This window comes from Tiliqua scincoides, chromosome 1 (assembly GCF_035046505.1).
Source record: "Tiliqua scincoides isolate rTilSci1 chromosome 1, rTilSci1.hap2, whole genome shotgun sequence".
In the NCBI taxonomy this organism is placed as follows: Eukaryota; Metazoa; Chordata; class Lepidosauria; order Squamata; family Scincidae; genus Tiliqua; species Tiliqua scincoides.
In genome coordinates this window covers 222,161,869-222,177,238 of record NC_089821.1, presented here as the reverse complement: position 1 = coordinate 222,177,238, position 15,370 = coordinate 222,161,869, and the positions used below count along the sequence as shown (strand labels likewise).

At 37.5% G+C, this 15,370-nt stretch overlaps 1 protein-coding gene across 5 annotated transcripts in view; it reads right to left on the bottom strand.

Annotated features, from left to right (window-relative positions):
- Positions 1-4,082: 4,082 nt before the first annotated feature.
- The window catches only part of QKI (QKI, KH domain containing RNA binding), a 169,084-nt gene continuing 157,796 nt past the window's right edge, over positions 4,083-15,370 (bottom strand). For all 5 annotated transcript variants that reach the window (XM_066616310.1, XM_066616329.1, XM_066616339.1 and 2 more), the window contains one exon: positions 4,083-10,709. In XM_066616310.1, the coding sequence (XP_066472407.1) occupies positions 10,693-10,709 (17 nt within the window). In that variant the 3' untranslated portion in view covers positions 4,083-10,692. The remainder of the gene's footprint in view (positions 10,710-15,370) is intronic.

Genomic DNA, 15,370 nt, shown 5'->3' with positions numbered 1-15,370 from the left:
GGGTTCAGTAGCCAGGGGGTGAAGTGAATATACTACTCACACCACTTGGGGTTTAAGTCCTTTGAGTACCCAAAACAGACATCAAACAATGGACGATCTGGGATAATATGCCAAGTGGCGACTTTTCAATTTCAAGACCAAGACAGTGCGAAAAAGAATAGCTAGGCAATGAGCTGAGATGACAGATCCTTCCCTTTTAGTTGTCCGAATAGCAGGTGACATGCAGGAGTGTAGGCTGCGTAGTGTAGATGATCCTTCCTGTCAGTACTAACTTGCTGTCCTCAAGATCTCCTCTGTTCATTTAAGTCATGCAACTTATTTAGCAGCTGAAATGGCAAACTCTTTCCAGCCATCCCCACTAAATAGTCACTCCACTGGGAGTCCAGGGTTTCAGGGCAGAGGAAAAGACACCTCCTGATACTGTTCAGCAGAAATAGCCAGTGGAGAGCAGGGATTTATTCTGACCACTCTCTAATCATGTCCTCTCCCTACAATATAAAGCCCTTGAGACCCACGTTCCCAGCCACTACAAAGGAAGATATTATCAGGGAGCAAGATCTCTTAAGCTCAGGATCCATTTCTCATCTACATTTTGTCTAGATGGTGTCATGACCAAGAAAGCAATAGCAGCCCTTGTGGGATAGCAAGAAGTTCAAAAACACCAGGGATCATTTTCAGCAATGGAGTCTTGATCTTTCAGTTGCAGAGACAGAACACTTATATTTACATCTTTTTGGGGGTTTCTATTGTATTCTTTAGACTACCATCCTTCCACTGTCATTACGGAGTTGGACCATCTTTGCCCTGTTCCTCCTTTCCATAAGATAGGGCAAGATTTCTGTGGCACCTCATTGGGTGTTTGTGCTGCAGGAGTGGGTCCTAGGACTTATTAACCCTGCTCGTCCCCTTCAGCTCAGCGTGCCCTGAGCCTGTTGACCACCCAGACCTGCGTTGGAGAAGCAAGGGACTCTTGATATGAAGGCCTGAAACAGAGGCTTTGGCTTGTGTCGCTTATATTGTTTTTTAAAATCCACACATTTTTTCCCTATTGTTTGGGGTCCTCTGGTGTCGCTCTTTCTGGGGATAATTGGGTGGCTCACTGGGGTGTTTTGCTATGTGGCTGTGGCATCTTTTTAAACAAAAGATTAATAAATGAAAATAAGAATATATATACATAAGAACAGTCCTACCGGATCAGGTCATAGGCCCATCCAGTCCAACTTCATGTATGTCCCACGGCCCACCAAATGCCTCAGAGAGCATACAAGAAGATATGCTGCTAGTTGATGTGAATAACACTGAGCTAAAATGGGCCAATGAATGGACTCGGGATAAGGCAGCCTCATATATTACAAAACATGCTGACAGATGGCAAGTTATGTCACTGTGTGAACAAATGATGGACCAGGCAGGCACTGCATGATTTATGCAGCTCTCACCTGATGTCATACGGCATCACCGCTGGCTCTTATGCATGCTGAAATGTTTGGGGGGACTTATTCAGTCGGATAGCAGGGCCTGGGAGTCCACATAGGATATAGTTATTAAATACAACCTTGAGAAACTGTTCAGTGAGTTTACTCTCCTATTGGTTGTCTAGGGCAAAGAAACACTCAGTTTCCATTCTCCTCAGCACCACAACCCATCTCGTCCTCTGTGGTGTGTTGTGACATGAGAATGACTTACTGGGAGAGTGGGGAGTCTTCTAGGTCGTGCCAGGCCAGCGACCCACTCTACTGGCCTCTGTGGACATCAGAATCACCTGCAGAAGCCTTGAAAAGCCATTTCTGGTTTGCTGCTGAAAACCAAAAGTGGCTTTCAGAGGCTTCTGTAGGTGATTCTGAGGCCCACAGAGGCAAGTAGAGAGGATCGCTGGCCTGGCACGACCTAGAAGCCTTCCCACCCTCCCAGTAAGCCATTCTCCTGTCACAACACACCACAGAGGACGAGATGGGTTGTGGTGCCAAGAAGACTGGGAATGGATGGATTACAACATTTAGAGGTGGATTAAAGGGAAATGCACAGCTTCCAAAAACTGAATGCCTTATGATGGCTATTACCATTCGTTAATGTATTGTATGACAGGGACATGGTTCACCTGCCAATTTAGCACAAAGTGGCAGTCCATTGCCAAGTAGACCAAAGTTGGGTAAACCTCCAAGACAGTAGGGTTGCATTTCTTCTGAACAGGTACAGCCAGTGTAGAAGCATGGGTAGGCTGAGGGGGGACATGGCCAGTGAGAGACTCTGCAGAATAAGGAAATTACTCTATACAAACTGGAGAATGTAAACTGCTTGGAGAACTTTGTCAAAAAGCATATTCTAAACAAATACAAGTGCTGGTTAATTCAGGTGTGTGCAGGTGCTACAATACAGCTGAGGAAAGTCTTGAAACTCAAAAGACATAATAAATGTGTTCATGATGCCAAACAGCTCCAGTAGCTGAAAAGGTTTTAATAGTTCTTTTTCGGGGTCATGCTCAGATGCTAAGCAATTAAAAACAATTAGCAGATATGTCATTACTGCAGCTTTGAGAGACCAGTTGCTTGCAGCTTCTAGCAGAAGAGCTTGGGGTTCAAAGGGGAACCTTTGACCCAGTATTCTCAGTGGCTGCAGTAGCAGCGGCCCTCCCATTCATAGGTCAATGATTAACTTCTTCCACAGGTGACCATTTCAAAATCAAGGCAGTGAACAACTAAAACCAGTAGCTGAATACAATAGGCTTAAGACGACTCTTCTGAGAATAGGATTATTTAAACAAGATTACACCAAGTCTGATGACTAGAGGTGTTTGAAAATAGTTATTTATTTTACTCAGAAGTAAGCCCATTGCATTCAGTAAGACTTAAGTTGTAATCTTACTCACCTGAAACAAACACCTCTATTCGTGACTTAAGGTGGTAAGGCAGAAGTTCACACTTCGGTATTGTTAGGAAAACCTGTTCTAAGTTCGGTATGTTCTAAGAACCTGGGTGAACTCTCTGAACACTGTTGCCTCTCTCTTTGTTGTTTAAGAGGTACAACGCACAAGCTGCATTCTGGCAGGCATTCAAGGTAAATAATGATTACAAAAGACAGAGCTGATGACAGCAGTGCTGCATAATACTAGCAATGATATATCCACAGGAACACCAAACATCACAATGGGAATTAAAACAAAAGAGGGTGTGAGGTGAAGTGAGAAAGTTGTGAAATTGCTTAGTACTGATGCAGGATAGAGTTGTTCTGTAGTACAGAGTACATGCAGCTGCAGGGTGTCCATGGTACATACCCTCTCTTAACATGGCAGCACCGTTCAAGAAAGCAGGAGCAGCACTTCACACTGAATATGTGGTGGAGACAGCTAAGAAAACTAGGCCAGGGGTGGAGGACACTGAAGAACAGAGGTGGCTTGAGAAGGACAGAGAAATTAGGACAGTTGGAAGGCCTCTGGTAAAGAACACACAAGCACCATGGAAGGGGGAGCAAATCCTTGTGTAATGCAGCTACCAAAGTGTGCCCTGGCCCTTTTCAGTTTGCTTCAGGATGGTTAGAGCGCCAAAAAGCAGCTCAGTAACAGTGCTCACGCACCTGCTGAAGCTGAAAATCCTGCCCAAGTGGTCAGGACAGGATTCTCTAGCAACACACACCAAGTGCTATAGCCACTTCAAAAATGCAAATTCCTTCAACATTTGAAAAGATGGAATAGAAATGAATACATTCAAAAACAAAGACCTTCATTTATGAAAGATGTTAAATGCTCTTGAAGCATGTCACAAATGAACAAAATTTCTGCATTTCTGGTACTCCCAATATGCACCAGTCATAGAAGTTTTGTTACTTTAAAAGCAACTACAAAATTTTCTTTTATTCACTATGTGAAACACAAATATTTCATTATATACTGAATTTGCTTTTCCTGGCTTCCTGCTTAATTTGAGGAATACTTCCACATTAACTCTTTTCCTGGATGCATACATTACATGCCCCCTAGTACCAACACAAGCCATTTAAACAAATATTTTACAACAAGAGTCGATTAAGTAACCAGATGAAAGAATTTGGAATTTCTTAGGGTGTTAAAATCACTAATGACAGTTAAAGAGTGCAAAATGTACATTCTTTATTCTGCCATACACTTAGATACAGAATAAAATTTGACTTTTCAAAATATAAAAGTAATGGCAGCTTTGGAAGCTGTCTATTGGCTTCTGAGGATAAAGCGCATTTAACTTTTCCAGTTCGTTTATTGCACATCATGTACAGGCATGATTTTTTTTACTTACATGTTTGGGCAACATCTATTTTTTCCTAACACACATTGTGTTGCACAAACAAAAACTTTAAATGACTCCAACATTTTGTCACAATACAACTCAAAAGAATATTTATATATTTTAAAAATCCTTCTCTAGTCATAAACTCTCCAGAAGCAAAATTTTTGTCCTAGGAGTAATTTTTCCTGATGCAATTAGTAGTCAACCACCAACAAAACTGACACCAAGAAGTGAATACTGCAAGCAAACCACCTGCTGCTTCTCAAATACCCACTTGTAAGGCAGGATCTTTACACCTGCAGTCAGTCAGCTGGCAGTATAAAACCAGGAGCACCATTTTTTTGTTAACCAGTTTGATTCAACATTGATTTCCGCAGAAAATATTTAACTAACAATTGTGTTCACTTTTTATAATTAAACGCTACATAAAAAATAAAGATAGGAACCCCAAGTACAATTTGTATTCTAGAAACGTTCTGAAAGCAGTAGACCTATCTTTATTCTATACAACATGCCAATTCAGAAATCTTTGTCTATAACTTTATACATATTCTGTGATGATTTTTGGGTAGCTGTCTATTTTCAATTTACATTTCATATAAATTACTTCTGTGGTTCCCTCTATGTCCAGCTAAAAGTTACCATTTGAAAATGAAGGCTTAAAACAAATATTTCTTCAAAAAGTGGTGACTAGTTTGCTTAAAACTCTAATATCTGGGAGTAAGACCCATTGATCATATAGTGACTTTGTTTTCAGTAATCATCCATAGGAGTGTCTGCTAGAACTTTTTGGGTCTTGGATCAATTCCTTTTTCCAGTTGCTAAAGCTGCCCTCCCCATAAGTTATAAGAAAGTACTATTCTTCCTCCAATATGTGCACACAGAAGCAGTTTCTACTTGTGCATAGGAAGGTTTGGATCTTGCCATATTATGAGAAAGTTTTTATTTAAAACAGTCATTTATATTCTACAAATTTTAACTAATACTGCTTATGATTTCAAATAATCATTTACCATAGACCTCTCACATGTAAAACCCACTAACTCTCAAAGCATGCTGAGTTGAATCCTAACATTTCACACTAGGGTACCCCATTGCTGAATTGGTATGTTCATTCTATGAAGCAAAGAACAGCAGCAATCCTAGAAATGGTCCTTCCAAGGCAGCAATTCTCCTTTTATCCATGGAGCGCTAAAGCACTAAAGTTAGGCTCCCCCCCCCCAATGATAATAACATATTTATGATACTGAAGTGATTCATCAAGTTTAAATACATTTAATGCTATGAGTAAAATTACTAGGGCACGTTTATCAATAATCACAAATATTGAGTGTTCTCTAGAGAACATTCAACACATATAACCTCCTACCAATTTCAATCATTTCTGTTTTACTTGTCCAGCTATGAATATCATAGAATCTTTGACGAATATAGGAATTTGCCTTATTCTAATTTCCATCTAATCCATGACTGATTTAACACTGGAGTTGTGGCATAAATTTTTGTTGGAGAGGCATATAAATAGTAATTATATATAGTTTCGAGTGGCAGTTTTTTTAGTTATAAGATGTACCCATATGCCTTGCTTCGTGACAGCATTCTTCTCCCCAGCCCCACTTTACAAATAATGGGAAAACCATTTTTTAAGAATTCTTATGGTTCCAAGATATCTAATATGTTTGAAAGAGGGCAAAATTTTGATAAACGCAATTACTCAGTTACAAGTCATTTATATGAAGACAGTAGTCATAACTTGGAAACATATGGAGTATATGTTTCTATATAAAATAAGTTTCAGGAAAGCAAACTAGAAATTGCAACTAGTGCAGAATGCGGCGGCCCGTGTGGTTACTGGAGGTAGGCGGTTCGACCCTGTCAGTCCGCTTCTCCAGCGGCTGCACTGGCTGCCCATTCGTTTCCGGGCCCAATTCAAGATGCTGGTATTGACCTTTAAAGCCCTATACTGCTCTGGACCAGGGTATCTTAGAGATCGCCTGCTCCCGTACAATCCGGCTCGCCCTCTCAGGTCATCAGAGAAGGCCTTTTTACAAGTGCCGCCGCCTAGGGAGGTACGTGGGGCGGCTGCAAGAAATAGGGCCTTCTCAGTAGTGGCACCAACGCTATGGAACTCCCTTCCCCTTGACTTAAGAATGGCTCCCTCTCTTGAGACCTTTCGGCAAGGCCTGAAGACCCTTCTGTTTAAACAGGCCTTCTGAGTTCTTGGCCTTTTAACATTTTTTACATCTTTTAATATTTTTTTTTACAGGCCTGATTCTTTTATGACTTGCTGCTGCTCTATGCTCTTTTTACCTATTTTTACTCTGACTGCTGTTTTTAGTATGTGTTAATATGTTTTTATTTGCTTTTAAATTGTTTTTAATATGTTGTAAGCCGCCTTGAGTCCCTTCGGGGAGAAAGGCGGGGTAGAAATAAAGTTATTATTATTATTATTATTATTAAAGTGGCTTTTTGTTTTAAACTACACAGCATCTCTGCACCTATGCCGCAACAGCCATTCACAGGAATAAGCGTCCCAGGTAACTGTAGACCTCTTCTTGAAAATGGCTACTATTCTATGAGCTTATTGTGTATATTTACAATTACAAAACATATTTTGACTTTACACAGTTTGTACTGCCCTGAGCTAAATGTTCAGACACCACAGTAGATAAAAGTAGCTTGCAGTCCTAAACGCTGTTAAGCTACTATGTTCAAACTGCTTATTATGGAGTAGTCTGATTAAAGTCAGTGAAATTACCTGAGAATTGCATGGCTTGAGGATTGCAGCTTAAATGCCTTCATGATCCCCATGAAATAATTTTGAAGTACATGTTGGTGACCTGCAAATTCTGCTAGTTGAATTATGTTTTGCTTCAGGTATATTTAGAAATCTGTATAGGAGAGTTATAGTTTGAGATGTTGAATCCTGACTTTAATCAATGAGTTTCAAATTACACTGAATTTGTATGCAACTTCATAATGGCTCAACAAAGAATCAAACTGGTTTTCTGGGCATATCATATGATTTACCAATGGATTTGGTACCTTTGCCCTTTTTGCTGTGAGCGGACAGTGATTATTTCAGAGAAGGAAAGTGTGGAATTAGTAATGCAGATGCTGAAAGGCAAGTGGCAAGACTCTACAAGAAGAATGCCTCCAATAATGCTACTTGTTCCCAACTCTACTGGCATCTATCCCCCCAAGATAAGAGGCCAGAATGACCAAAGCCAATTTAATAGTAGTGTGCAGAATGTCAGCCAAACAAACAACATAAAACAAGTCACGTTGTGTTATCTGTGGTCACGTTCTTCAGGGTTAGTCCAATAACTCAAGACTTTACATTCTTCTGTCTTTCTTTGTTTATTTTAATTAAACATGTAATGGTTAATAAACTAACATAGTCCAGAGTTAGTAGGTTGGTATTATAACATTTATTAAAATAATGCTATGAGTTAATAGAAACAGCAAAGAACCAAAGAATTAAAATGCAAGCTATGTAAAAACCCAACTAAAACCCAAATATGTCTAATGTATTCAATCCAGTAGCTAACTAAAAGCCCAAGAAAGACAACACTCCCGATATAATAATAAAGTACTGCAAAACAATTGGCAATTTTCAGTTATCAAAATTGTGGGTTTTGCATTTTTTATCCTTTTCTCAATCAGGAAAAAAATTCTTCCGAATGTTATATAACATACATATAAAACAAGATAGAAAAATACATTATAAACTTGTAACAATGGCTGTAAATACATTATCTTACATGTTTCTCATAGGCAATAGGTTGGTTATGGTACATACATAGCATCAAACTAAGATAAAGAATAGACAAATACATGTCATCTGTACGGTTACATACAAGCGACACTCCCATATACCCACTCTAAAAAAAAATTACATAATACTGTCAGAAAAAGTCTTAAACTACATATTTTAATAAAGAAAAATTCAATAAAGAGTGATAATACTGAGAACCAAGGCATTCAGAGATTTCAAAAGTCATGCTTTAAGTTGATCCAAAATGTTGTCAACTAAGTCTTCAAACTTTTTCAGAACAAACATTACTTTTACAAGTCACACTTCTCCCAAGAAGAGACCTTTGATCAGCATCTAAAGTGTCCAGGTTTATCATAGTTGAGATGAAACTGGATCAAATACTGGTAATGTTTTAGCAATTCTCTCTTCAAAATGTTTGAGTGTCGCAAGTTTATTCAACCAAACAAAAATCAAAATGGCACAGCATATACTGAAAGTCAAATCAAAAAACCCTATGTGTAACAGGAAGACAAAGCTGGTGGCAGGATAAAAGAAAAGCTAGCTGACTACAAAAGGATGAATGTTTATTGCATAGTAAATAAACTGATACTTTTTTTTCCAGGTGAGACACAATGTTAGACAAGTCACCATGCAGGTGCTTAAAAAGTAAGCCCTCTTTCCTAACTCACGATTGACCTTTAATTTGGAAGCTGTGAAGGGTTTTAGGAGAACAATAAGTTGACACAATGGAGGGGGCAAATCATCACCTGATCTTTGCCAAATCTGGTTCTAGGCCATTAGTGTATCACTACTTGCTCATCATTTTTGTAATCTACCCTTTGTGCGTAAAGAATTTATCACAACTAGCCCAGCTACAAAATCTTTTCTTGACATTAAAACTGAAGCATAGCTGAACTTTCAAGATGATTAACTGATACTTTTCCCAGTAAAGCTCAACCAGCAGTTAACATTCATCAAGAAGGAGTCCGATGAGAATTATGCACTGTTTACACTATTTGGCATTGTAGATGTAACACGCAAAAATCTAAAACATGTTCAAAGATAGGTTGCCTGAATGTAAAAGGTAATCATAAAATTCTTCTGTAGCTAGTACAAGTTCTGCTGTACCTTCCAATGTCTCCATTTGAAGTAGAGACAACACAACCTATCAGGGTGGGGGAGTCACACTTGCTACTATATGAACACTGTCATTTAATACTCTGATTTAGGATGAGACTGCATTTTAAAACCCTTTGGTTTAAGGCTGAGCAAGTATTATAAAAATATACTGTCTACAACTGAAGAGGGAACAAGTTACAAAAATATTGCGGTTGGCTGTTGGTGGAACAATTCTATTTCACAGTTTAAGATCTGGCAAACTTGCATCCTTCTATGGCAAAAACCAGGTAATTTAAATGGTCAACTCATTTGTCTTTCCTTACAGCTTCTATTCACATACTGGGCGACTGAGTGGCATGCATTAACTTGCTGTCTGAGCATTAACTTGCTGATTATACGAGACATCTGACTAAATGACCATGAAGAAAATAAGGCACTTTCTTTTCTTTAGACTTATTCCAATACTTAAAAAATAAAAGAAAGACAAAAAGGCTCTTTTGGTCTTTTGTTTCTCGACAACCACCAGAAAAAATCATTTAATGAAATAAAGGGTTTCTTTGTTCTTTTTTCTTTTTTATAACACTTGAAAGTATAAAATGCTACATTTCCAAAAATATATTTTTTCTGCACCAGCACCCTTGTATAGTAAAAGTATCTACTTTTTTCAATTTGTTTCAATGCACTACACTTTATCTACAATTTCATTACATGTATACAGCAAATAGGCAAGCATGGCTTTTACATCCTTAATGAATTTTCTCTATACAGGGAGGTTTAAAAAAATATTTGAACAGTTTGCCCAGTAATGTGACACATAATGCATGTACCTTGTATTCATGTAATCTTTAAGGAAACTGATGTATAGTAAAAGGAACTGTATCTCAGGTTTAGCTTAACTAGTGTTGCTGCTTTGTTTATGCATTGATGTAGTTCAAAAATTCAGTAACCTATCTTTCATGGCACTTTTTTTTCCATAAAAACACCCAATTTGGCAGGTAATATAAAAAAGGCTGCATCTTCTGCCCTTTGAGGGCATTGGTAGTGACTGCATGTCAAATTTTGAATACTTTTAGGAATCCCTTCACCAATGACATCCCTGACCAAAGGTTCATGCATGATGCATCATCACACAGTACATTCAAAGAGAGCTTTGACTTCTTTATGAGAAGAAAAAGATTCCTAGAAGTCTCACAGTAACTGCCTCTGCCATCAGGGAGTTAAGGGGCATCTGCCTCCATCTCTTAAGTGAGGCCCTTCTTAGCATTCATTTAGGGCAGGACACTAAAAGATGATCAGTGCGGAGGGATGAATTGGACCTTATTGCTTTACTACTATTCAGTGCAGGTTCTAGAACCACTTTCACCCAAACAGGGAAAAAAAAGCTGAGTTGGAGGACAACAAATTCTTTGTCTTTTGTTAGATGGTAAGACGAACGGACAAGTGCCTCAGCTCGCTGCACTGAAGACAGGCAAGCAAAGGCGATTACCAGTTAACTGATCAGCAGGCAGGCATGGTCAGGTCATCATTGGGTGAAGAGTTCAGAGGTCAGAAGGTCATAGGTTAGTTGCCGGTGGCGGCTGGGTGGTTAGAAACAAAAACAAAACAAAAAAGAAAGAAAGATAGAGAAGAGATTAGTTTCAGCTAGTGACGGCTTAATGACAACATGAAAACTAATCACAACTAATAAAAACAAGCATGTTTAATTCTGACATACTGCTCGACATCATCTACAGAATGCAATAAAAATCATGACAGCCTTGTATCATGATTTGAACATATGAAGGAGAAGCCCACTCCCACAAAACTGGTTAACAAGAAAAAATAGAAATAAAATATAACTAATGGTTAGTAGCAGTCGATGAAAGAAAAAACAAAAAACAAAAACAATGAACAGTTTTTGGAACTTGGTAAAAGAATTTAGAACAGTCAGTGCCCCATCATCAGTATCTGACTGCTATTAAGCATTAGTATTCTCCCATGTGCAAGCATCAAAGCAACTAGTAATGATGAATGTGATTATTAATAACTGGTTGTTAAAAGAAATGAATCTACAGAATTTGATTGGTCATGAACAATTTGGTTTCACATAAACTGTGGGCCAAACAAGGTTTTTTGTTCAATAAATTTTATTGCTTTTCAATGATTCTATTTACAAACAACACTTAATTTCTTGGCTTCATGATACAAAGCAATACTAAATCGTCATCTAGAAGTGTAGGCATCATCATGGGAACCAGGAAAAGGCCAAATGTTCTAGCCAGCATTTTCCTGTTGAAAATGCTATTTTACACATATAGGACACTAAGAAAATGCACTTGAATGTAAACACTGTAAAAGTCCTGCCATTTTAAATTCTATGCTGAAAATGCTCTAGTTACATCAAAAATAGAGGAAATCTAATTGATACTAATAAGGCATTTTAAAAACTACAAACAGGTCTTTATTTTAAAAGCTAATACTCTGCAAATACAATAAAATCTGACATTTCATATACATTCCTGCTTTATATTTTTATATTTTAAAAGAAGCCACCTGTAAATACTATTTTCTTTTCCAAAACACACAAAAAATTACAGTAAAACATAAAAAAAGTTCTCAAGTGGAAAGTTATCATTCCCAATGTTCTTGAGCTGTTCCTTCTTTAATGACTCTCACATTCTCCTTCAACAACTTGGTCCACTTTACAGTAGTACAAATTTTTAAGACTCATTCAACAGCTTAATCATCTCTAATAAATTCTGAGGTTTGATAAGAATATTTGTACTGTTGCCATTGACTAAAGCAGAGGAGATGAAAGTGAGAAAGGTATTCAGTGCAAAGTCAGTTTTGTGCCATTTCGTAAAATGAAATCAGTAGGTGCAATGTTCACAGATAGCACACTTTTAATGACCTACATTATGGGGTGGATTTACCATCACATGTTAAATTGTTTCTAAGGTCTATCATTTAGGCTACAGTTCATGAACACTAAACATTACTGCTGTAACTTAAATGATACCTTATGTTCCCTGATTTTTTTTTAATGTTGAAAAGTGGGGTTTAAGTTAAAAAATATTGTAAAAAAAAAAATCAAAAAATAAAAATAAATATTTAATGTGGCACAATCTAGCCACCTTTAAAATGTATACTAGATATCCGGAATCTTAAAGCATTCTTGGTACTTACTATAATTTTGATTAAAATGGTATTACAATGTTTATATATAAATTATGTGACAATTGGCTTTGAGGAAAAAAAAAACATTCAGTTATAGTCTTAGCATTGCCATTTCTCGTGAAATATAAAATCAATGCAAGTTATCTTAAGATACCAGTACACCTGTGATACATCCTCTGCCAAGTCCCTGACCTTCTACAGTACACACAGGTTTGTCAACTGTGCAACACCATTTATAGTTTATTACAATTAGATCAGTCAGTCTCTTTGTTACATTAATCAAATTCAGTTTTGTATTATTCATGTAGCGGGGCCATTTCCTTGGCAAAAATAAACTAAGTATTGTACTACAGAACTCTTCAGTTCTAAAATTCAGAGAATGAACAATGACATATTGGGGGGCTCTTGCTTTAAATGCAATGTTTACATGTAACCCAACATTAAGAATAAAAGCTTGCTTAATGAGAGAATATAATAGTAGAATACAATAATTCTAAAAGTTTATAACCATAAACCCAATGAATCCATATTCTGCTTACAGCTTTTTCTTATGAAAACAAAGCAATTCGGTTTACTGACATTGTGTTTTAACTAATATTAGTAATGGACAACTAAACTGAAATCTAACACAGGTAAAGAGAATAATGTTAAACTCCTAACTCAGAAGTTGTTTGTACACTTGTTATTAAATACACTTTCATTAAATACCAAGACAGCATAAGAATTGTATGAGAAAGACATAGCACTCAAATCTACTGCTCAAAGTAACACACAAAGAAAACTGTAGATCTTAAAGAAATCTGAAATTATCTATCTCATTCACTAAGCACATAATGCTGAATCACATAGCACCATTAGATAAAACCTGTGCAATTAGTTAATAACTGAAGGAGAAAAATTATACAAGTTGTTACTCTCTCAAATATGATGACCATTATTTAATTCTCACTGAAAAGGCACTTAAGGACTACTCCTAAAACAATTGTAAGTGCTACATCTCTTCCAAAACTATTACAAATAAAATCACAAATCTGGTTGCTTACAACTGCCACAAGTTATTTGAAGCAAAACACAGACCAAGCAAGACTCCAAAATATTTTCCAATGCCTGCCAAAACCAATGATCAACAAAAGCAGATGACAACCTCTCTATTAACAAGATCCAGCTGTCAATGTCTTTCCAGCTGCATAAACAAGAAAAGTCTGTGGTCCAGTTGAACAGCACTCTCTCCTATTTTTTTTCTTGGGTGGAGGATGTGCAATAGTGCCATCCCATCCTACCTAGCTGTTATGACAGTCCCATCTCCATCACCCCAAACATTCAGATATGGGTATAACATTTGAATAGGATGCCCACACAGGAAATCCAATGTGTATAAGCCCAAGTCATGTAGGTCCATTCTTCTACACCCTTTCCCCCAAAGAAAAATCTGGAAACAGACCAAGCAATTTGGGCTTATGTGTACTGATTTTACATATATACAACCTATTGAAATATTATATTCATGTGGCCATCTAGAGATGATTGAAGTGGAAGGCATTGCTTCCTCATTATATGTAAGGAGAAGAGATGGGAGAATATTTTCCAAAGCAGACTTGGAATAGCAAAAATGATAAAAATAAAATGCTTCTTTAAGAAAGCTATAGCTTGTATCCTAACCACCACATGTGGAAGTAAGTTTGGCAATGGCTCGCCCCCTCATAGCACCCTCTCACCAAAGCAGAGCTCTATGCATGGAAAGAATTTGAAACCATACTATGAGTGCAATTCTCTCCTTCCTTCTACATCACACTCTGTTCCCTAGAGACCCTTAGAGGGCTGCTATAGGAAGGAAGGGCTGGGCAAGTTTGCTTATACAAACTTCCTTCTCCCTATGACGACTAGGATGCAGCCTGGTACTTTTGAGAGTATACTGTAACATTTCCAAAATGTGCCAAAATCTACCATTAATATGCTTTTCTAGTTTGGAATGTTTCTAAGGTCTGAGTTACATATGCAGCAGAATTAGATATTATGTCCTAAGGTAGCAGAATGGATTTTACCACTTTAGATATGTTTGAATGTTTCTCATGTAAGGACACACAACCAAACACTGCCTGCACTTAGAAACTAGCATAGCAGGAACTGTGCTGGGTCAGAAGCCTCTTTCCTATTTATATGCAGGATCTCTCCCCCCCCCCCCAACAGAGCGCATTACAAGAATATGACACCACTCCCCACAGTCTTAAGTGGTAAAATCTACTAAGCCACCTGAGGAATCTACCACTGCACAGCTAGTCCAGGCTTAACAGGTGTGAGGACAAGAATTAGCAAAATGTACATAAAGGGCTTTGGGGTGGCATGTTGCATTCTAAGTCTCACATTAGGATAAAATATTCATCACCTGAACATACTTTAGTGCAACACCAAGTCTGGAGAAAAATCTTGAACTCCAAGATACAATTTAGCAAATCCATTCTAGTTTGCATTTCAAAATTGTACAAGATGAGCTGATCCCCACAACACCCCTGTGAGGTAGGGAAGGAGCATTCATATAGAAATGGACGGCACAGACACTTGCCAAACTCACAAACCAAATAACTTCCAAAAGTACTGGGAGAAATGCTCCTGAACAAATGTGAACAATCACTACCTCTTGTAGTGTGCTCAATGTCAATAAACCGAAAGCTCACTTTCCACAAGAAGATAAAGTTTTTCAAAAGGGTCCAGATTTTTAAAAATGATAAGTTACATTTCATGTAAAGGAGAAAGTGAAGATTTATTTTCCATTCGTTCACTATATCAACCAGAATCCAAAAGAAGTTGTCCTTGCTAACCAGAACACCAACATTCAGGAAATGCATTTTAGTAGCAAATAATAATGGTAAAAATTCATTTTCATGGAACTTAAAACAATCTTTGCCAACAAAAACCCTAACCAATTTTTGATATATTTTTCATAATTCTTTGCCAAATTTAGAGGAGGATCTTTTTCTGGGAAAGCTGATCAAACTATAGCACACAAACTATTTACCAGCAAAGAGGAAACTAAATCTTCGGCTTTCTCCTTAAATACACAGAAAGCAAATACTTCTATCTCATT